Source organism: Pan paniscus, chromosome 8 (assembly GCF_029289425.2).
Source record: "Pan paniscus chromosome 8, NHGRI_mPanPan1-v2.0_pri, whole genome shotgun sequence".
NCBI classification, from domain to species: Eukaryota; Metazoa; Chordata; class Mammalia; order Primates; family Hominidae; genus Pan; species Pan paniscus.
In genome coordinates, this window is record NC_073257.2 from 20,250,187 (window position 1) to 20,272,889 (window position 22,703).

Genomic DNA, 22,703 nt, shown 5'->3' on the forward strand with positions numbered 1-22,703 from the left:
TTCAAGCAATTCTCATGCCTCAGCCTCCCAAGTAGCTGGGATTACAGGTGCATGCCACCACACCTGGCTAATTTTTGTATTTTTAGTAGAGACGGGGTTGCACTATGTTGGCCAGGCTTGTCTCAAACTCCTGACCTCAGGTCATCCACCCGCCTCAGTCTCCCAAAGTGCTGGGATTACAAGTGTGAGCCACCGCGCCCAGCTGCCATTGGGTCTTAATTCTCCAGAAACAGTATCTCAGTCGAGAATGCAAAGCTGTGGCAGGATTTTTCCATGAGGGGTCCACTGAGGCACTCACTGGCCAAGGTGGGCGCTCAACTAGTCCAACCTAGGCAAGGGAGGGGAGAATCTGTTTTCTCCCTTCCATTATTTCAGAAGTTATGTTTCCCCAGCAGACACACGGCTGTGCAATTTCGAAGACTGAGGGGAAACTAGGGAGGAAAATGCAGAAAACTCTCTGTTGCATGCCCTGTGAATTGGGCTTTAAATGTAGCAAGGAGCTCCAGGATCCCAGAAGTTGGCCTGGGGTGCTTGGTCCTGAGGATAAGACAACCTCCCTTGTATTGTAATTCTGCCCACAGCTGGAGCTTCCTATTTCAGTGTTGCATCCAAGAAGTTACATTTCCTGTTTGTTGCAAGAAAAATAGAATCTGACCAGGATGGAGGCCAGGCATGGGGGCTCACATCTGGAATCCCAGCAGTTTCGGAGGCTGAGGCAAGCAGATAGCTTGAGCCCAGGTGTTCAAGACCAGGGTGAGCAACATGATGAAATCCCATCTCTACAAAAAATAGCCAGGCAGTGTAGTGCACACCTGTAGTCCAGCTACTCTGGAGGCTGAGGTGGGCAGATTGCTTGAGCCGGGGGAAGTTGAGGCTGCAATGAGCTTTGATCTCACCACTGCACTCCAATTCTGAGACTGGGGAGTATTGATTTGCCACTGACCTGAGCCCGGCTGATAGGGGCAGCAGGACAGACACTGTTACCTTAATCAAAGACATTCACGAAGCATTCTCACTGAAGATCTGCCCTAGTATCCTGCACAGCCACTTGCCTGGGTCTTTATAGGTAACAGGTAGACAGTCATCAAAGAGATAGGGGAAAACATGCACAATGAATTCTTTGCTCAGAAAAACCCTTCTGTGTCTTCTCCCACTTTTTCTAAATTTTTCATGCTTTCATTTAGATCAAAGGATTTTGTTTCTTGGAATAGTTCCGCACTTGGTCCTTTAGAAAGGATGACAATTATCTGTAGGTCTCTCTGATTTTAAGATCAATAGAAATCAGCAAAAGCCAAAAAATAAAAAATAAAAATAAAATAAAAGCACACAAGCACATTCAAGCACATCCATCTGCCCCTGACTTGTCCTCACAGTAAGCAACTGCTTCTGACTTTGCTGTTTGAATAACCTCTGGGTGTTCGATCCACCCACACAGCTCAAGTTTGAGCTCCAGAACAAATATTTGTCCCAATTTTGAACAAAGTTAGAGAGGTTTTTTCTTCTTTTTTCTTCTTTCTTAAAGCGAACTGTACTCCTCTGCTGTTCCTTTCAACTTGGTTCAGTAGGAAGAAGTGATATCCTCCCCAGACCATCTGCTTTGGGGAGCTTGGCAAAACTGTCCAGCAAAATGAAAAGACTCACGTGCTTTTTCATCTGCTTCTTTCTTTCCGAAGTATCAGGCTTCGAAATCCCCATAAATGGACTTTCTGAAGTAAGTACTTCCAGATCACTCCTTGCTGTTGGCTTGTTCATGAGCTCAGTAAATCGTCTATTGGAATCGCTATTCAATGGCCTTATTCTGTGTGTAATGGAAACTTAAGATAAAATTCATCTGAGTGCAAGTGTTTACTGTTATAATTACTGGAATGTATATTTACCTTTTAAAGCATTAACGGGTTTTGCATGAAAATTAAGTCAAGATCAATGGGCAGGCATCAGAGTGTAGCATTTATGGAGCAGAGCTGCTCACTCCTCACCTAAAAAAATGGGGGTAAGAATAGACCTAACCCAATGGTTTGCTTTGAGAATTAAATGACACAGTGTAAACTCTCCTAGCAGAGTGTCTGGACTAGTAAGTGCTTAATAATTACTAGCTGTTATGATGATGAAGAAATATTATCACTCTTTTACTAAGAGTATAAGAAAAGTCATTATCAAAGCACACTGTTTTTCATACCTAAGTGAACAGTGATATGTGTAATAAGAGCACTTTAAGTATTCCTATTAAAGCGGAAGATAGCAAGCAGGGCGGAAAAGTACAAGAATAATTCCCATGGAGTACAGGTCTCCACTTTTGTCCCTTAGCCATCTCCAATGTAAGGAAAGTCTTGGACTGAAAGTCTGTTTCTGAAAGTCATACAAGAGCTATTTTTATGCCAGAAAAGCGAAGCATGTTATGGGAACATCCCAGCAAATGCAAAGGCTTATAATACTTGCAGAGTGGATTACCTACAAAAATGCCAGAGAATATGACGGCATATTTACAGAGGGAAAATATCACTCTGTCTGCTTTGAAACTATCATATTTTCCAACACTTAAAAGCCACCAGAGTGTGTTGGAAATCTCAAATTGAAGCCAAGACATCCAAATGTGTTTGTGCTTTTTCAGTCATTTCTAACTGGCATTTCCTTTTAGAAAATACCTACATTTTTAACTTGGGGAGATGTATGGTTCATGTCTGTCCAGTCAGACACTGCAAATGCCTCCAGGGTCTACCCAGATACTTCCCCAGACACCCACCTAATCACTGGGTTGTTTTGATCTCTGTCTTACCACCTGCTGGCAAACTCAAAAATGAATTCCCATGTCCAACAAATGCGAACGTGTTGTTACTTTCCATTTCAACACCTCTGAGATGTAACCAGCAAATAGAACTATACTAAAGAAATCATTTTATACAAAATTGTGATTGCCCAGAGGTAGAGGAAAGAATATAAAATAATGAATACCAACAGCTATCTCTTTGGCTCTAGATCTTTTGGAAATCATCATTCTCAGCAAAGTAACACAAGAAGAGAAAACCCAACACCGCATGTTCTCACTCATAAGTGGGAGTCGAACAACGGAACACATGGACACAGGAAGGGGAACATCACACACTGGGGCCTGTCAGGGGGTGGGGGGCTATGGGAGGGATAGCATTAGGAGAAATACCTGACGTAAATGATGAGTTAATGGGTGTAGCAAACCAACATGGCACATATATACCTATGTAACAAATCTGCACGTTGTGCACATGTACCCCAGAACTTACAGTATAATTTTTTTAAAAAAAGTTAAAATCCTAATTTTTTTTTAAGTTTGTAGACTATGAAGATCTTGTGGAACTGGCCCCAGGAAAATTTCAACTGGTGGCAGAGAACCGGAGATATCAGGTATAGTAAGCTTTACTCCCAAAAGGGGGAAAAAAAGTGAAAGAGATTATGGCAGAAGAAGACAAGTGTTAAGATGCCTTCTGCTAGATTTTCTGAAGAGTTTGTTTTTTAGCATAGAAGAGTCCAGACTTCTTACACCTTGGTGGAAGAGATCACCCAGGTGAAATAAAAAGAGAAACTCACACAACTGCTCAGCAGCCTTCACACCATAATGCTCAATTTAGTCCCTTAAAGGATACACGACTCGGCACAGTGGCCCCCACTTATAATCACAGCATTTTCAGAGGCCAAGGAGGGAGGATCACTTGAGGCCAGGAGTTCCAGATCAGCCTGGGTAACATAGTGAGGTTCTACCTCTGCCACCCAGCTAATATATATATTAGCTGGCGTGCACCTGTAATCCCAGCTATTTGAGAAGCTGAGATGGAGGATCACTTGAGCCCAAGAGTTCAAGGCTGCAGTGAGCTATGATTGCACCAGCCTGGGCAACACAGGGAGACCCTGTCCCCACTCCATTTAAAAAAAAAAAAAAAAAAAAGAATACATGGCTATGTGTTTTCTTCAAAACTTAAGATTCTGAAATTATTTCCTGCCTTACCGGAAGGATTTCCTGTTAAGAAGACTTTTCTTATTTTAGCGATGACAGACACTCCCCCTTGCAGCCTCACAATCTCCTTCCTCTGGTCACTCTGAGGGCATCTGAGAAGGAGAATTGGCCACATTGGAAGTTGCAATCCTGGTGGCCACCAACAGCAGTATAGACAAAACCCTCTAATTAACGGGGTGAGTTTTCCAGAACACCAGGAAGGGCTTGGCTTCTTCCCCCACGGAGCCCACATGCTGAGAGAGGAGGTATTTACGGAAGCAGCAACCCTAAGCTGATCAATGTCTTATTTTGTATGGGTGTGAATTTTTTACTTTCTGAAAATCCAGGGTTTTTTTTTTATAGACTAATAATATTAAAATCCAATAAGCAAGACTTCATGTCACAATTTATTTAGCCACAAGAGAGAAAAATTTGTCATTGAGCATTGCATTCAAGAAGTCTACAAGAAGAGGTCAACCGTTGACCTTACCATGTCACACAGCACAGAACCTCAGTTCACCCCGAATCGGGCAAGCTGAGCTTATATCCAACACCCGACTTCTTGGATCTATTATTAACAGCTCACCAAACATTACATGTTCACCCACCACCCTTAAGCCATTCACTTTCAAAGGCAAGGGAATCGCCTTTGTTCATTTCCTCAGGACAGTCAAGTGTATGGATAATCTCCTAGCATGGTGGTTAAAAGTATAGAATTTTCTAGGTGCTAGTCACTGTGTTTGCCTCAGGGGTTACACTGTGGAGGAAATACATGAAAATCCCTGCTTTTATGTAGCTTAGTTTAAAGGAAGAGACAGACTTTAGTCAAATAATCCCTCAAATAGAATGAATCATTATGAAACAAGGTGAGCACTCTGCAGGAAGGAATATGTTGCTGCGAAAACACTTAGTAAAGGAAACCGACCTAGTCTTGGGGCGTTAGAGATTTTCACTGGAGGAATTCTGCTGGAGCTGAGATCTGAAGGGTGAGTAGGAGTTCTCCATATGGGGGTTGAGGAACCTAGCAGGGGCACTGCAAACAGTGGGAACAGCATGCCCACAGCCTCATGGCCGAATGGAGGATCAAAGTCTCCATTCAACTGAGTGAAAAATAGAGCAAATAGCATCAAGGGGATATACGCTACCCAGGATGCATTTGGTTGAATATTTTTATTTAAAAATTACTTGTTCTAGCATTATATCCAAGAATGACACGCACGCCACCAGAACTGGTTGAGAAACTTATTGAGAAACTCACCAGTGGGAAAATAGTTTTCAAGAATATTCAATATTTATGTCTCAACTCCAGTGAATGAATAACAGCTCAGTATTGAAGAAAAATAAAATTTCTTTTTTGACTGAGAAAACGGTTTTGGCTCTCAAGGTAATAAGTGACATACAGTTGAAGAATGATTGTCTAACTTCCTTTCACAGAGAAGCCTTCCAGGAGAATCGGAAGAAATGATGGTAAGTTGACTTGATGTTGTTACAGATTGAATGATTTTCCTGTTAATAATTACCAGGAAATCAATCTGGGTGTCTCTTTTTTCTTCATCACTGAGTATTTACCTGACTTTCGAAATACTGCCTTGCCCAACTGTTTGCAAGTGTTTCTAAAATTCAGCATTGAAGAGTGCAGTCTTTATAGACAAGAGAGAGGCCACCAAGAGCTGAAGGGGCCCTTCTCTTCATTTTCTTGAGTTTTGCCATATATCATAGGTTCCTTCCCACTGTATAAATTTATGTATTTATTCCTACTCAACCTTTTTGATTTATGTATTTATTTTTACGTTTTCATTTTTATTTTTATTTTTTTGAGACAGAGTTTCACTTTTGTTGCCCAGGCTGGAGTGCAATGGCGTGATCTCAGCTCTGCCCCCTAGGTTCAAGAGATTCTCTGCCTCAGCCTCTCAAGTAGCTGGGATTACAGGCATATGTCTCCTCGCCCAGCTAATTTTTGTGTTTTTAGTAGAGATGGGGTTTCACCATGTTGGCCAGGCTGGTCTCGAACTCCTGACCTCGGGTGATCCACCTCCCTCAGCCTCCCAAAGTGCTGGGATTACAGGCATGAGCCATTGCTTCCAGCACCATTTTGATTTAAAGTATGACACCTGACAGCTTTGGAAAATAAAAGAGTGCCCGTGGGAAGGAACTTTTAAACACAAAACGGCCCAGTTCCCTGAGATGTTCAGAGTAGACCATCCTGTGGCAAGAAAACAGCCTGAGGACAAGTGGCTTATGTTGTGCTTCCTGCCCTGAATTGGCAGAAACTGCCAGAAGTGCACACTTCAGGGGGAGGAAGGACACATAGATTAGCCTGGATTTTATTTTAGCTTGAGGTGAGTTGCATGGTTAATTAGTCGAAAGGTTTAATGTTGGACTACAAAGTTTGGGGAATGAGACCTGGTATTGAGATAAGTAAATTCTTTTGGAGAAAAAAGCAAAATCTAATGGGTCTCATAGTTGTCCATAGACCTGAAGGAGCTTGCAGCTCTCAGTCACCTCCTGAAAGGTGTGGGTTTCTAGGACCTTGCCTTTGAGCACACTTACATATGCGATTCTTCACACAGGAGCTGCTTTAAATCAGTAGTGATCGGGTAAGGAGGTCCAGAGTGTTGGACCAATACTTGCATCAGAATGCCCTGTCCAAGATCAATGTCTCTTGCTTACACCCGTCACTGTTCTCCTAGCTTGTTTTGACTTGGGGGAGGAGAAAAGGACTGCAGATGAAATTGTAATAGAGGAGATTAAAGAAGGTAGAGAGCTGTAAGGGGGGGTTGGTGGAGGCCATATGTGTGTTTCCACCCCACAGCACCCGTGTGACCCCTACTAAAGATACAACCAGGTTCCTCTTTCAACCTCGCAATCCAGTATCCTCTCCCCAGCTGATGGTCTTGCATTTGGAGTTATTACCTGGACTTCCTCAATCCAATCTGGCTTCCCACACCGTTTTCTACTTGTATTCTAATTTTTGAAAAATCATTATTTATAGACTCATAGGGCTGAAAAATGCCTTTTAGCTCAAAGTATCTTGAAACCAAGGCAGACTTCTGCTCATTGCGGGTTCCAAGAAGTTAGGAGAATGCTTAACCATACATGAATTCTGTCCTTACCAAGGCCCTGGAATTGTTCTGCTAGTAAAACAAGTAAAATGTAGTATTGTTAACATCAAATGCACTACATTTGATGAAGTTCTGTGTGATTTTTCTATTAGTACAGTTATGCTTTCTTGCCAATTTCAGGAAGAGGTTGATCAAGTAACTCTTTATAGCTATAAAGTCCAGTCTACTATTACTTCTCGGATGGCCACCACCATGATCCAGAGCAAAGTGGTGAACAATTCCCCGCAGCCTCAGAATGTCGTGTTTGATGTTCAGATCCCCAAAGGAGCATTCATTTCCAACTTCTCCATGTGAGTAACTTCTGTGTAGAGCCAGAAATTGTAGGTGCTCTACTCACAGAATCAAAACCCCTCATAGTTAGAATGGACTTTAGTGGTCAACTGTCCCAGAGGACCGGCTGGATGTCAAGGGTCATTGTGAGGTTGGTCCCAATAATTTGCTCCTCTTCAAAGCATTAGAACTTGTGAATTATTTGCTTTTTGTTTCTAATAAGCTAAAGCAAACTTAAGGCTATCTCTATGGTAACAACCTCATACTTACTTGCATTTCAATATACTTTCTAGGGAGGAGAAAAATATACTGGGTTGCCCTGGCTTATAGGAAACCACATAAGAGCGTGTGCACAGCAGGTCAATGCCATCTGCCATATGTTTCTCTATGGGAAAAAAAAAACAAGTTGAGAACCACAGATTAAATGTAATTACTTATCCAGTGCTTGACCTCCTCTATAACACCGCTGACAAGTGTGTGATGATTTCCTTAATGATAAACTCACTTTTCCCAAGGCAGTCAACTCAGTGGTTGACAGCTCTGTTAAGAGTCCTTTCTTATACTTCAAATATTTTCCACTTTCTACCCAATGACTCTAGTGATAATCACATAGAATTTTTAAAAAGCTCTCTACAAAATACATATTGAAGTGTTCATAGATGAAATGATGTGCCATCTGAGCTTGGCTTCTTTTTTTTTTGAGATGGAGTCTCGCTCTGTCGCCCAGGCCGGAGTGCAGTGGCGTGATCTCGGCTCACTGCAAGCTCCGCCTCCCGGGTTCACGCCATTCTCCTGCCTCAGCCTCCCGAGTAGGTGGGACTACAGGCACCCGCCACCATGCCTGGCTAATTTTCGTATTTTTAGTAGAGACGGAGTTTCACCGTGTTAGCCAGGATGGTCTCGATCTCTTGACCTCGTGATCTGCCTGCCTCGGCCTCCCAAAGTGTTGGGATTACAGGCGTGAGCCACCGTGCCTGGCCTTGAACTTGGCTTCTTAACAACTAAGGTGGAAAGCATGAGAGTACAGACAAATTAAGATTGGCTGAGTATTCATAATGGTGTAGCTCAGTGATGGTTTCATGGACATCTCATATTATTCCCTCTATTTTCTGTGTGTTTGAAATTTTTCATAATAAAAGAAGGTTAAACTACTCCAATACTTTCCAAACAGTTAATACCAGTTATCCACTTGGAGCCTTCGTGTATCAAAGTTAAATATTCTCTGTTCCTCTAAGTGATTGGAGTGATTTCTATGTCCAAATATCAAGGTGGCCAACTCAGAGTATGTTCCAGGTGGTCAATGTCCCTCTTAAGTTGCCAAGAACACAGCAAAGTACTGTGCATAAAGTCTGGCTATTTTTTTTTAATGAAGACATTAGGTTGAATTACTTCTCATCCACTTTTGTCTTTCATACACCAAGGTAATCAGTGATCATTGTGGATAAATAGTAAAGGGTTCAACCACCATGTACTTTGGCTGCCGAAAGTGGCAGTCATGTGAACTCTAACCAAATAGGCAGAAAAAGGCATTGTGTCACTTTAATTGGTATCCTTTGAATTGGCTTTAAAATGTATCACTTTTTTTGTCTGCCTTTTCTAAAAAGCAAAGGGAGAAGGAAAGGCTTTTCTGTAGTGGTATTATATGACCCCATGTCTAGAAATGACATTGAAAACTATTTTAATAAATTCCTATTTTTAAACCACACAATCAGAATGTACTCTAAAGATCTCTTATTTCTGTTTTCCTTCTTTTTTTTTTTCTTTTTTACTTTAAGTTCTGGGATACGTGTGCGGAATGTATAGGTTTGTTACATAGGTACACATGTGCCATGGTGGTTTGCTGCACCTATCATCCCATCATCTAGGTTTTAAGCCCCACATGTGTTAGCTGTTTGTCCTAATGCTCTCCCTCCCCTTGCCCCCTACCACCCGACAGGCCACGGTGTGTAATATTCCCCTCTCTGTGTCCATGTGTTCTCATTGTTCAACTCCCACTTATGAGTGAGAACATACAGTGTTTGATTTTCTGTTCCTTTGTTAGTTTGCTGAGGAAGATGGCTTCCAGCTTCAACCATGTCCCTGCAAAGGACATGATCTTATTCCTTTTTATGGCTGCATACTATTCCGTCCTTCATTCTGTTCTTTCTTTACTATCTCATTACATAGAAGATTTGAAGTACAAAGGACAGAATCGTGAAACATGCATTTACTTTTATCTCCCTCTGCTCTGGGCTGAATCTATAACACCAGAGAAGATACCTGCTTAATTATCACAACTTAAAATGAGCTGTGTAGACCTATGTACTAGCCAAAATATCCCTTTTACCTTTTTATCAAGATCCTGAATATTCTATGGGAGATGATTTCCTTTGTCCTAAAGACTCCTTGGCCTTTGAGACTTAGTTCTGATTCGATAGAAGCATGATGGCCTTGACCAGCGGTGTGACCTTGGCAAGAGTCACCTGTCTCCTGGGGTCTGATGTCTCTCATCTAAAGGGGCAAACCCCGAAGTGTGCCTCAACACACGTGCTGTTGGCATTTGGGGCAGGAAAATTCTTCAGTGGAGCTGTCCCTCATATTGCAGGATGACTAACATTCGTGGTGTCCTCCCACAAATGCCAGCAGCACTTCCAAGTCATCTCAACAACCCAAACTTCACACATTTCCAAATTGCTCCTTGGGAAAGACACTGCCCATTTGAGTACTGGAAGTTCCCATGTACTTCCAAAATTCTGGATTCTACCACTCTGACCAACCATTACTTGGTAAGGATTAGGTGCTAGCCAGCTAAAGGTAAGGTGGATAGAGATGAGATGCAAATAGAAGACAGAGGTCCCCAAGGGAGATGGTTTCCAGATAAACACCACCTTGGCAGGGGAACCACCAGCACCTTCCCCCTTTTTCTTTATTCTTTTCCACCCTTGCAGAGGAGCATAATATTCTGTCTTCATCAGCTCCGGCTGCTATGACTAAGTACCATAAAATGGGTAGATTATAAACAACAGAAATTTAAAATTCATAGTTCTGAAGGCTGGGAAGTCTGAGATCAAGATGCCCAAGGATTTCGTGTCTGGTGAGGGCCCATTTCCTGGTTCAGTCAAGATGGAAAGAGATGAGAGAGCTCTTCGAAGTCTGTTTTTTATGACAGCACTAAATGCTATTCATGAGGAGAGAGCCCTCTCCAAGGCCCCACCTCGTAATGTCATCGTCCTAGGAAGTAAGGTTCAACGTGCATATTTGCGGGGAACATAAACATTCGGTCCATTGCATACCCCACAGCGATGCCAAATTCTTAGCTCACAGAATGACCTGATGAACCAGTAATGAGATAATTCGGAATTTATCAGTCACCTCCCCTAATCACATTTTTCATTCAAAGGGGATACCCAAAGAGAACCATCCTTAATCTAAAGGATGAAATTCAAAGATGAGGAAAAATCTATAAACAAACAACAGTACATGAGGGAAAGGTTTTAGGATGGGAGCCTACCAAACCCCTCTCAAGCCACACTATCCAATCAATAAAGGAAGTCCTGTCCATAAACTATTTGAATGCCTCCCTTCTTATTTCTTATAGACACAAAATGATCATTGCCCTCATTCATTAAATTAGCCTTGTTGGGTTGTTTGCTTGCTCTTGTTTGTTTTGCTAAGATTACTATTCTGGGCCAGGCGCAGTGGCTCACACCTGTAATCCCAGCACTTTGGGAGGCCGAGCCAGGTGGATCATGAGGTCAGGAGATCGAGACCATCCTGGCCAACATGGCGAAACCCAATCTCTACTAAAAATACAAAAAATTAGCCTGGCCTGGTGGTGGATGCCTATAATCCCAGCTACTCAGGGGGCTGAAGCAGGAGAATTGCTTGAACCCAGGAGGTGGAGGTTGCACTGAACTGAGATCGCACCATTGCACTCCAGCCTGGGTGACAGAGCAAGACTCCATCTCGAGGAAAAAAAAAAAAAAAAAAGATTACTATTCTGACCAACTGGTTACCTTCTGTCATTTTCTAGGACTGTGGACGGCAAGACATTTAGGAGCTCTATTAAGGAGAAAACTGTGGGCCGAGCTCTTTACACACAGGCCAGAGCAAAAGGCAAGACGGCTGGCATGGTGAGGTAAGGCCTGAGTGAGCAAGGCTTGCCCTTGCCTCTCAATGGCGGTTTCCTCTCCTACTTCCTTCCCATAGCAGCAAAGCAGCCTCTGGAAAGGCACAGCACCTGAGCCAATGGCAACCTCCTCGGAGCCAGATGTTAGAATTAGGCACTGCAGTTTCTATTCGCCTAAAGGTCCCTCTTCAACCAATGGGTTTTGGGTGATCCCACGCTGGTTGTGCTTACATCACTGTCTTGCAGGTAGATGGATGTTCTGTAAATAAACACTGCTTTTTCTAAAGAGTGAAGAGAGAAACTACAGAAATATTGGTGATCTTGTGATCTTGTTACGAAACTTAACATATATGCAGAAGGAAAAGTTTGAAATTTGCCTTAATGATTTATTCTGACTACTTGTAGGGATAAGGGTTTTGTTGTTGTTGTTGTTGTTGTTGTTGTTGTTGTTGTTGTTGTTTGAGATGTGGTCTTAATTTTTTGCCCAGGCTGGAATGCAGTGGTGTGATCACGGCTCACTACAACCTCGAACTCCTGGCCCCAAGGGGGAATGCCTCAGCCTCCCAAGTAGCTGGGACTTGGGGTGCACCGCCATGCCTGACGAATTTTTTTAGTTTTTGTAGAGATAAGGCCTTGCTTTGTTGTCTAGGCTGGCCTCAAGCAATCCTCCCATGTCGGCCTCCCAAAGTACTGGGATTACGGGCTGAAACCACCATGCTGGGCTGTGATAGGGTCTTTTTAAGCATCAGTTACTTCACTTAGGCTTTGTTTATTTTTTCCCCTTATAATCTAAGTAAGACCTGGGAATGCCAAGCCACCCTCAAAAAGTAGCTTCTCTTCAAAGGGAAAAAATCTTCAAAGGGATTTTCACCTTCTCACTCCTTGCACTGCACACTCACTATTTTTTTTTTTTTTTTTTTTTTTTTTTGAGACGGAATCTCGCTCTGTCGCCCAGGCTGGAGTGCAGTGGTGCGATCTCAGCTCACTGCAAGCTCCGCCCCCCGGGTTCATGCCATTCTCCTGCCTCAGCCTCCCAAGTAGCTGGGAGTACAGCCGCCCATCACCATGCTGGGCTAATTTTTTGTATTTTTTAGTAGAGACGGGGTTTCACCGTGTTGGCCAGGATGGTCTCGATCTCCTGACCTCGTGATCCGCCCGCCTCGGCCTCCCAAACTGCTGGGATTACAGGCGTGAGCCACTGTGCCTGGCCCACGCTCACTATTAGGCCAAATGCTGCCGTGGTTCTTTCCTCCTCTCCTCTTCTCTTACATCCCCAAACTCACCTGTAGTTGAAGTTCTTTTCCTTTCATTCATGCATTTGTTCATTCAACAAAAATGCATCAAATGCAAGCTCTGTACCAGTTCTGTCAGAGGCAGCAGCAACACAAAAGCGGACACCGTCAGCCTCATGCAGGAGACAGACAAGGAACCTGTGACAACAATATCTGCAGTGGGCAAGGGCTAATACGGAAGAGAGGGTACACAAAAAACACTATGGGAGTTCCAAGTGCCGAGTGTGTCATCCTGTCTGGGGGTCCAGGAAATCCCCACAGAGGACTGATGTGTCAGCTGAGCCCAAGTAGATTACAGCTGGCCTTCGTATTCATGGGTTTCACATTCTCAGATTCAACCAACTGTGGATGAGACCTGTGGATACGGAGGGTCCACTGCACCATACTGTTTTATAACAGTGACTTGGGCATCGCCGGATTTTGGTATACTTGGGGAATCCTGGAACCAGACCCCAGAGGATACAGAGCACCAACTGTAGTAAAATTCAGCCAGGTAGAGAATGGAGAGAAGAAGCTCCAAGCAGAGGAAATGCCTCTAGCCTTGCTGCAGGTGAATCAGTCCTTTTATCTTTAAGAATCATTTTGCCAGCCAGGCGCGGTGGCTCACGCCTGTAATCCCAGCACTTTAGGAGGTCGAGGCAGGCAGATCATGAGGTCAGGAGACCGAGACCATCCTGGCCAACATGGTGAAACCCCGCCTCTACTAAAATTACCTAAATTAGCTGGGCGTAGTGGCGTGTGCCTGTAATCCCAGCTACTCAGGAGGCTGAGGCAGGGGAATTGCTTGAACCAGGGAGTTGGAGGTTGCAGTGAGTCGACATTGTGCCACTGCATTCCAGCCTGGTGACAGAGCAAGATTCCTTCTCAAAAAAAAAAAAAAAAGAATCATTTTGCCATCTTTGTCCATCATTTTGACCACATCACCCATTCATTTATTTGTTTATCCATCACACAAATACTTACTTCTACCAGAAACTCTTCTAGGCACTGGAGATACGGCAGGGAACGCAGAGCTCCCATCCTAGTGCACCCTCAGGTAAACACGGTGTCTCACTGCAGGCTCTGTCTCAAAGCTTTGCACGAGGCCATGCTCATCTTTTTCTTCAATTATTTGATATCGCAAGCTGACTGTCCACAACAACTCCCCAATCCCTTAGGCTGATTGTGCAACATCTCACCTTGCTTACTTATTTATTTCTTTTCTTTTTTTCCTCTTTTTTTTTGAAATGAAATTTCACTCTATCACCCTGGATAGAGTGAAGTGCAGTGGCGTGATCTCGCTCACTGCAACCTCCACCTCCCAGGTCTAAGCAATTTTCCTGCCTCAGCCTCCCAAGCAGCTGGGATTATAGGCACCCACCACCACACCTGGCTAATTTTTGTATTTTTAGGAGAGACAGGGCTCACTACAACCTCCACCTCCCAGGTCTAAGCAATTTTCCTGCCTCAGCCTCCCGAGCAGCTGGGATTATAGGCACCCACCACCACGCCCGGCTAATTTTTGTATTTTTAGGAGAGACAGGGCTCACTGCAACCTCCACCTCCCAGGTCTAAGCAATTCTCCCCCCTCAGCCTCCTGAGTAGCTAGGATTACAGGCACTCACCACCACACCCAGCTAATTTTTGCGTTTTTAGTAGAGACAGGATTTCACCGTGTTGGCCAGGCTGTTAACTCCTGACCTCAAGTGACCCACCCACCTCAGCCTCCCAAAGTGCTAGGATTACAGGCATGAGCCTCTGTGCCCAGTGTATTTACTTATTTCATTTAAAAAATCATTCCCTGTTTATCCTAACGCTGGAATCACCAGCACTGATAATTCTGCTGTTTTCTCTTTAAACCATAAACACCTCAAGATCAATGATCACATTGAACTCAGTATGTATGTGACTAAAATAAGGCCTTATGATAGAAAAACATACTCAGGCCAGGTGCAGTGGCTCAGACTATAATCCCAGCACTTTCAGAAGTGGAGGCAGGTGGATCATCTGAGGTCAGGAGTTTGAGATGAGCCTGGTCAACATGGCGAAACCCTGACTCTACTAAAAATACAAAAATTAGCTGGGCATGGTGGCGCATGCCTGTAGTCCCAGCTACTCGGGATGCTGAGGTAGGAGAATAGCTTGAGCCCTGGAGGCGGAGGTTGCAGTGAGCTGAGATCACACCACTGCACTACAGCCTGGGCAGCAGAGCGAGACCCCAGCTCAAAAAAAAAAAAAAGAGAAACATACTCAATTTGAGCAATAATAAAGTTTTTCTTTCTGAAGACCTTCAGAAATATCAAGAACACCTATAGTGAGCCTCAAATGCAGTATGGGAAGAGTGTTATCTTTGAACCACCCAACCTTGGGTGTGAGTCCTGGTCCCACAGTGGACTGGCCATGGGGTCTTGAGCAGGTCCTCTACAAGCCTATTTTTTTTTTTTTTTTTGAGACAGAGTTTCATTCTCGTTACCCAGACTGGAGTGCAATGGCGTGATCTCGGCTCAACGCAACCTCCGCCTCCTGGGTCCTGGTTCAAGCAGTTCTCCTGCCTCAGCCTCCTGAGTAGCTGGGATTACAGGAACACACCACCATGCCCAGCTAATTTTTGTATTTTTAGTAGAGACGGGGTTTCACCATGTTGGCCAGGCTGGTCTCGAACTCCTGACCTCGTGATCCGCCTGCCTCGGCCTCCCAAAGTGCTGGGATTACAGGCATGAACCACCACACCCAGCCCAAGTCTAATTTTTTTATCATCTGAAAAGTCAGGGTAATGATCTCCATATTGCAGAGCTGCTATATCAGCAATGATAGATGTCAAATTCCTGGCCCAGGATAGGGGCCAATCCCTGGTAGTTTTTTGCAGACAACACTCAAGTCAGTAAGAAGCTCTGGTTGCTGGAGATCAGGTAGGAGAGGAGACTGAAGCTCTTGTTGGGATTCAACTGATCTAGAAGCTGCACTTATCTCTAGTGTACCTACTGTTCACTTTCATGAACTACTGAGCAGAACGGACGGTCCAGGAAATTCTACATGCCCTCTGCCTAGATTCTGGGTCTTGCTGCTCAATCATGTATCTGTTGACTTTTGTTGGGGGCTTTCACCTTTAGGAGCAGCGCTCTTGATATGGAAAACTTCAGAACGGAAGTAAATGTCCTCCCAGGAGCAAAGGTGCAGTTTGAACTTCACTACCAGGAGGTGAAGTGGAGGAAGCTGGGCTCCTATGAGCACAGGATCTATCTGCAACCTGGACGGCTGGCCAAACACTTAGAGGTAAGCCTGGATCTGTAGGGTGGGCAGTGACACTGTCCTTTTATAGTCTCTGACCCTGATTTATACTTTCTGCTTGTCACTAGCACTTGTGGTGTTGGATGCCACTCAACTCTGCAAGACAGTGGGATGTATTGAAAAGATGGTGGGTTTGGAGTCAGCCACACCACTTCCTTACGGCTCGCGGTCTCCTTAGCAGCCGTATTATGGTGGTTTCTGAGGTCTGCTATAACAAGTTACAGCAAACGCCACAGCTTAACACAACAGAAATTGATTCTCTCATGGAAGTCTGAAGTCAAGGTGTCTGCAGAGCTGCACCCTCTCTCTCTGGAGGCTCCAGGGGAGAGCCCGTTCCTTGCTTCTCCTGCTGTCTGGCAGCTGCCAGCCTTCCTTGACTTGTGGCCTTGTAGTCAGATCACTCCAATCTCTTCTTCCACGGTCGCATCCTCTCCTCCTCCAAGCATCTTAAATGCCCCTCTGCCTTTCTCTCACAAGAACACCTATTAGATTTGGTGTCCACCAGGTAGTACAGGATGATCTCAACTCAAGATCCTTAATTGCATCTGCAAGGACTCTTTTTCCAGATAAATCTACATTCACAGGTTCCAGAGGTTGGGCGCATCTTTAGGGGGGGAGGCCACCATTCAACCCAAGACACTAATCTTCAAGGACCAGCTATCCTGAGTCTTCGCTGTCTCATCTATGAAAAGAGTACTGTAACAGACTTTTGTTTCTCAGTTATTTTTTTTTTAACTTTTAAGTTCAGGGGCATATGTGCAGGTTTGTTACACAGGTAAATTCCATGTCACAGGGGTTGGGTGTACAGATGATTTCACCACCCAGGTAATGAGCATAGTACCTGATAGGTAGTTTTCTGATCCTTTCTCTCCTCCCTCCCTCACCCTTGAGTAGGCCCTGGTGTCAACTGTTCCTTTCTTTGTGTCCATGTGTACTCAATGTTTAGCTCCTGCTTAGAAGTAAGAATGTGCAGTACTTGGTTTCCTGTTCCTGTAATATGTGGCCAATGACAGGAGCTTGATGAAGGTTAAGTGAATTGTCTTCCCTGCCACCCCAGCCATCATCACCGCAGGGGAGCAGTGCCTCGGTCATCCACTGCATTACTATCCATCTGAACTCACCTCTGCTGTCATCTTCATCTCTTGCTATAAAGACTAAACTGCTCTTTTCTTTGCTCAAATCTTTGTGACATCCTATGACTGTTTAGTGTAAGAGGCAGAGCTAGGCAAGAGGAAACCTAAGAGAGTACAGAGGCCAACATGCCCCTCCCCCGGCAGATGGGAGAGTGAAGCAGACAGGTTGTGAATTGCCCGGAGACACGGGAGATGAAAGGGAATGAATTAATCACGATGAAACTTTAATTCCCATTTGAAAAGCTGCTCGTGGGATCAATAATGCCCACTGTTTGGCATCAGTTCACTATCAGAGTCTATGCTGTTGAGTTCTTTTCTGGGCCACTCCTAGCACATACCGTGCTTTTGCGTGAATTGAAAAAAGATGCCCGTCCTTCAGGCAAATGCAGCGCCATCCAGGGCACGTGACTTGGCCAAGATGCTCTGTACAATTAAGTGTGTTGTTGGACATTTTTCCAGTACTGATGATGGATGAGTGTCAGTAACCCACATTCTCTTCCTCAATGCCATGAATCCCGTGGTAAATAATTTGAAGCAATGGTTAGATGTGATTAGCATCTAAGCCTAGGAGGAGACAATCACTGAGACTGTTGATAATAACAATATTAATAAAAACTGAGTGACAGCCTGGGCAGCACAGTGATACCTCACCTCTACTGAAAATAAATAAATAAATTAGCCAGGCATGGTGGTGCTCCCCTGTAGTCCCACCCACTTGGGAGGCTGAGGCAGGAGGATAATTTGAGCCTAAAAAATCGAGGCTGCAGTTAGCTATGATCATGCCACTGCACTCCAGGCTGGATGGCAAAATGAGACCCTGTCTCAAAAAAAAAAAAGAAAAGAAAAAATAGCAGCTAAGTAACTCAGAAACAGAAAATCAAATACCACAGGTTCTCACTTATAAGAGAGAGCTGAATAATGTGTACATGGGGACATAGGGTGTGGAATGATAGACATTGGAGGCTCGAAAGTGTGGGAGGGTGGGAGTGGGGAGACTTGGGAGAAGTGTGGGAGGGTGGGAGTGGGGAGACTTGGGAGAAGTGTGGGAGGGTGGGAGTGGGGTGAGGGATGAGAAATTACTCAACGGGTACAAGGTACATTACTTGGGTGGTAGTTGCACTAAAAGCCTGGGCTTCATCCCTGTGCAATATATTCATGTAACCAAACTGCATTTGTACTCCTTAAATTTATACAAATTTTTCAAAATAAATACACAAAAATATAAACAAACAAATCATAGAATTAAATTAAAAAAAGAAAAAAATGGCAGCTATGACTGTGGTTTGGTCAAGAATCACCAAAGGGGATTTCCCTAGATGAGGTCTGTTCAAAGCAAGAAGACAGAGAAGAAATAAAACAACCCAAGATTTGGGGAAAATGGTCTACTTGTGACAGGTCTACAGAGTAGATGCAGTGCTATTTAACAATGAGGGAAAAAAAAGAAGGAATTCTTTTTTTCCCTAACAATGCAAATGCTCTTATAAATAAAAAGACTCGAATAGAATGAGGAAGGGAGTCGACTCCTGGGGGAGTGAGGCAGCAGAAGGAGAGCTCTGAGTCGACAGAAGGGGGTTAAGCCTCCGTGGTGAGATGAATCCCATCGCAGGAACTTGCAGATCCTGCAGGAGAGATCGTGGAGTCGTGCCCGGGAAACCTGCAGAGGAGAAAAGCATCAGAGGACTTAGTTGTAATTTTACTTCTTGCTTAAAAAGACTTTAAAGACTTTTAATGCTTTGGGTAATTTTCTCTTGCATCTCTAGGTAGATGTGCGGGTTATCGAACCACAGGGACTGAGATTTCTTCATGTTCCCAACACATTTGAAGGCCATTTCGATGGTGTTCCGGTCATTTCTAAAGGACAACAGAAGGTACCCTGAGCCCTGCGTGTTGCCAGGCATTCACAGGGCCTCTGGATTGTGGGTTCTGTTCTCCTTCTGTGCTCTGGAGAAGAGAAAAGCAGGCTGGTGTTGAGGACACTGTTGAAGAAATGGGGTTCCCCAAGTAGAGCCTAGGGCCTCCCCAGGATACACAGAACAACACTCCCAGTGCTTTCCTTCCATTTTGACCAGAGATTGTCCCTTTTTGAGTCTCATTTCCCCCTCAGTCACCTGCTTAACCAGTAGCTAAAGGACAGCTTTCACATCCTATATGGCAGATTTTCATTCACTAACCATAGCAAGACATGTTCAGCTCTCTGCCTCAATGACCAGCGATAACCAACTATGACTCCTGTAAGGGGAAACTCCTCTAAGAGCATTAAAACGTTTCACAAACTCTTTCCAAAGCACATAGTCAGCCCTTCTACAGGGGATGAAGGAAATTCTTCGGCTTTCTTCTAAAAAGGTCTGAAACCTTGCAAACAGCATGGCAGCCTAGAGATGCTCCCTGCAAAAGCCCTGGCATGTCCTTCCCATTAGGGTGGGTCCACCGATATCGCGGGGATTCAGAACGTCCATTGGGCAGCTCCTCTTCCCTGTGTGCTGGAGAAGGGGCAGCGCCAAGCACTGGGAAGGGGGTAGAGGCAGAGGCTCTGATGTCACCGTTCTTTCTAGGCGCACGTCTCCTTCAAGCCCACAGTAGCACAGCAGAGAATATGCCCTAGCTGCCGGGAGACTGCGGTAGATGGGGAACTGGTGGTGCTGTATGACGTGAAAAGAGAAGAGAAGGCTGGTGAACTGGAGGTGAGTGCACACCAGCTCTGGTTCTACTGCCAAGCTCTTGCCAAAGAGCTGCTCCTTTTTGAACAAACTCCCAGGCCTATGGGTGGTTTCTAGCTGCCAGGGCAAGTGTTTCTAGCTGCAGAGAAGGGACTAAAATCATATTCTTTGAATATACCGCTAAGCATTATCTTTTATGTATTAAAAACTAAATGAATAGGGTCTCATGCTCTTGTCCCAGGAGGGCATTCCTGGGCCTCATGTGAAGAACAATGGAATAATTACAGAACAGGAATTTTAAATAGGCTCCCAAGGCCCTTTGCAATTAGACAATCAAAGAAAGCACAGAGATTACGGGGTGAGGAGGAAGGCGCATCCACAGCCTAGAAAGATCAAGAGCCAGCGGTGAATTTCAAGGCCAAGGTTTATCATGAAGTTTCTTGAAAAGTTTCCTTTCCCCTTCAGTCATGTCCCAGACGTGTGTCTTCCTTTCTTTGTACTAAGGTGAGGACTCTTAGAACGTACGCAAAACTCCAAGAGTCTCTCTAGGGACAGCAAGCGGAGCACACACCCTGTACCTGGATGCTGTAGTTTCCTGGAAAGAGGCAGCCAAAGGGCAGAGGAAAGAGAATTAGGTGAGCCAGTCATCAAGCCTGCAGCAGAAGACAAAGAGGATGGTCAGGAGTCCAGCTGGGGCAGCCTCTCATTAACTTCAAGAAAAATCCAAATTTTCTAAAGTGGCCCATGCACGTCCTTCGTGATCTGTCTTGCTGATTCTCCAACTAGTTCCCTGAATTCTTGGATTCTACGGCCCCATCTTGCTGAACCACATATGGAGCCCCAAATATGCCATGTTTTCTCATCTTTGGGGCTGCGCTGTCTGGAACTCTCTTCCCCATTCCCCACTATCTCAACCTGGCCCAGCTCTCAAGAGAGCTTCTGAGTCTGAGCTCATCCTTAGGTCCCAGTGGAGATGCTGCTTCCTAGAGAACTGTCCCCTGCGTGCGCATTAGATGCACACGGGGCTCTTGCCGAGCCCTTTACTTCCTAATCATGGTGTTGAACACACCGCGCTGCACATTGCCTCCACTTACCCTTATCCTCTGCTGGCTGGGAGCCTCCTGACAGGGGGTGCTCTGCCTGATTCACCGCTGGTTAGCAGGGCGCCTGGAACAGGGGCTCTCTGTAAAGACTGAGTGATGTGGAGTGGAGTGGAGTGGAGTGAAGTGGCGTGGAGTGGAGTGGCATGGAGTGGAGCGGAGTGGCATGGAGTGGTGTGGAGTGAAGTGGCGTGGAGTGGAGTGGCGTGAAGTGGGGTGGAGTGGAGTGGCGTGCAGTGGAGTGGGGTGAAGTGAAGTGGTATGGAGTGGAGTGGAGCAGCGTGGCGTGGAGTGGAGTAGAGTGGAGTGGCGTGGTGTGGTGTGGAGCGGAGTGCCCTGGCATGGCGTGGAGTGGCGTGGCGTGGAGTGGAGTGAAGTGGCATGGAGTGGTGTGACGTGGAGTGGAGTGGCATGGTGTGGAGAGGAGTCAAGTGGAGTGGAGCGGTGTGGAGTGAAGCAGCGTGGAGTGGAGTGGAGCGGAATGTTCTGCTAGGAAGGTCTTGACCCTCACAGGAGAGGAGGTGGGGGAGCAGGCAGGAAAATGTGGAGGCAAATGCACATCAAGCTCCGCCTCCTCCTCCCTGTAGACCCCTCTCTTCTCTGAGTCCCCAGGTCCCCATCTTCCTGCCTTCTAAACACGAATCATGATTTGACTCACAAATACGTTCTATTTTTCAGGCGTTTAATGGATATTTTGTCCACTTCTTTGCTCCTGACAACCTGGACCCAATTCCCAAAAACATCCTCTTTGTCATCGATGTGAGTGGCTCCATGTGGGGAGTTAAAATGAAACAAGTAAGTACCCCCTTGTTTGCAGTGGTTGGGGGGATTCCCTATCTTCTTTGATCCCCTCCTAAAAATGCAATCATTCTATCCCTCCTCCCTGCTTAGGGCTGAAGCTCAGGGACTGTGGTTACAGACTGCCGGTGTCAACTCTTCCTAAAATTTTGCGATTATTGCATTTCACAGGACATACACCTCCGCCTTCTAATCATTCCTCTAGTGTAAAATTCCCTTCCTTCTCTTCTTCCTCTTTCCTGTTTCCTCTTCCTTCTCTTCCTCTTTTCCACTCTCTATCCAATATTTCCTTGAAAAACTGTCTCAAAACTCACCTCTTTGAAAAACAGAATCTCTATATAACCTCTTCTTTCAAGGATCAGTCACATTCTTTTTGCTCTTCTACATGTTTTATTATAATATCTTGTCATTGTCCACATATGACTATTGATTCAATATATACATATTATTTCTAATTATATGGTAATTGCTTGACAGCAGCTATCCATCTTATGTTTTCCAGCTCAGAGCTCAATATAGGCTTACTTAGTGATAAGTGAGATGTACAGATGCAATACTAAAGACCAAACAAGGAAATGATTTAACTTACCCATCAATCCATCCATCCATTCAACCAAGTTGAACAACCAACTAACCATTCATAGGGCAACTATTTTTGACCACCCAAGAGTTCACTACTACCCTAAGATCTGTAAGGAACCTAAAAGAAGTCCCTGTCGGCCAGGCACAGTGGCTCATGCCTGTAATCCCAGTACTTTGGGAGGCCGAGGCAGGTGGATCACCTGAGGTTGGGAGTTTGAGACCAGCCTGACCAACATGGAGAAACCCTGTCTCTACTAAAAATACAAAATTAGCCAGGTGTGGTGGTGCATGCCTGTAATCCCAGCTACTCGGGAGGCTGAGGCAGGAGAATTGCTTGAACCCAGGAAGCGGGGGTTGCAGCGAGCAGAGATCGCGCCATAGCACTCCAGCCTGGGCAACAAGAGTGAAACTCC

General features: G+C 44.9%; 1 protein-coding gene across 1 annotated transcript in view; it reads left to right on the forward strand.

Moving 5' to 3' along the window:
* The first annotated feature begins 1,029 nt into the window (after positions 1–1,029).
* The window catches only part of ITIH2 (inter-alpha-trypsin inhibitor heavy chain 2), a 49,523-nt gene continuing 27,849 nt past the window's right edge, over positions 1,030–22,703 (forward strand). Inside the window, exons 1-9 of the mRNA XM_003827801.5 lie at positions 1,030–1,711; positions 3,301–3,375; positions 5,396–5,428; positions 7,204–7,373; positions 11,366–11,470; positions 15,843–16,005; positions 18,914–19,021; positions 19,706–19,834; positions 21,589–21,705. Coding sequence (XP_003827849.3) covers positions 1,628–1,711; positions 3,301–3,375; positions 5,396–5,428; positions 7,204–7,373; positions 11,366–11,470; positions 15,843–16,005; positions 18,914–19,021; positions 19,706–19,834; positions 21,589–21,705 — 984 coding nt within the window. The 5' untranslated portion in view covers positions 1,030–1,627. The remainder of the gene's footprint in view (positions 1,712–3,300; positions 3,376–5,395; positions 5,429–7,203; positions 7,374–11,365; positions 11,471–15,842; positions 16,006–18,913; positions 19,022–19,705; positions 19,835–21,588; positions 21,706–22,703) is intronic.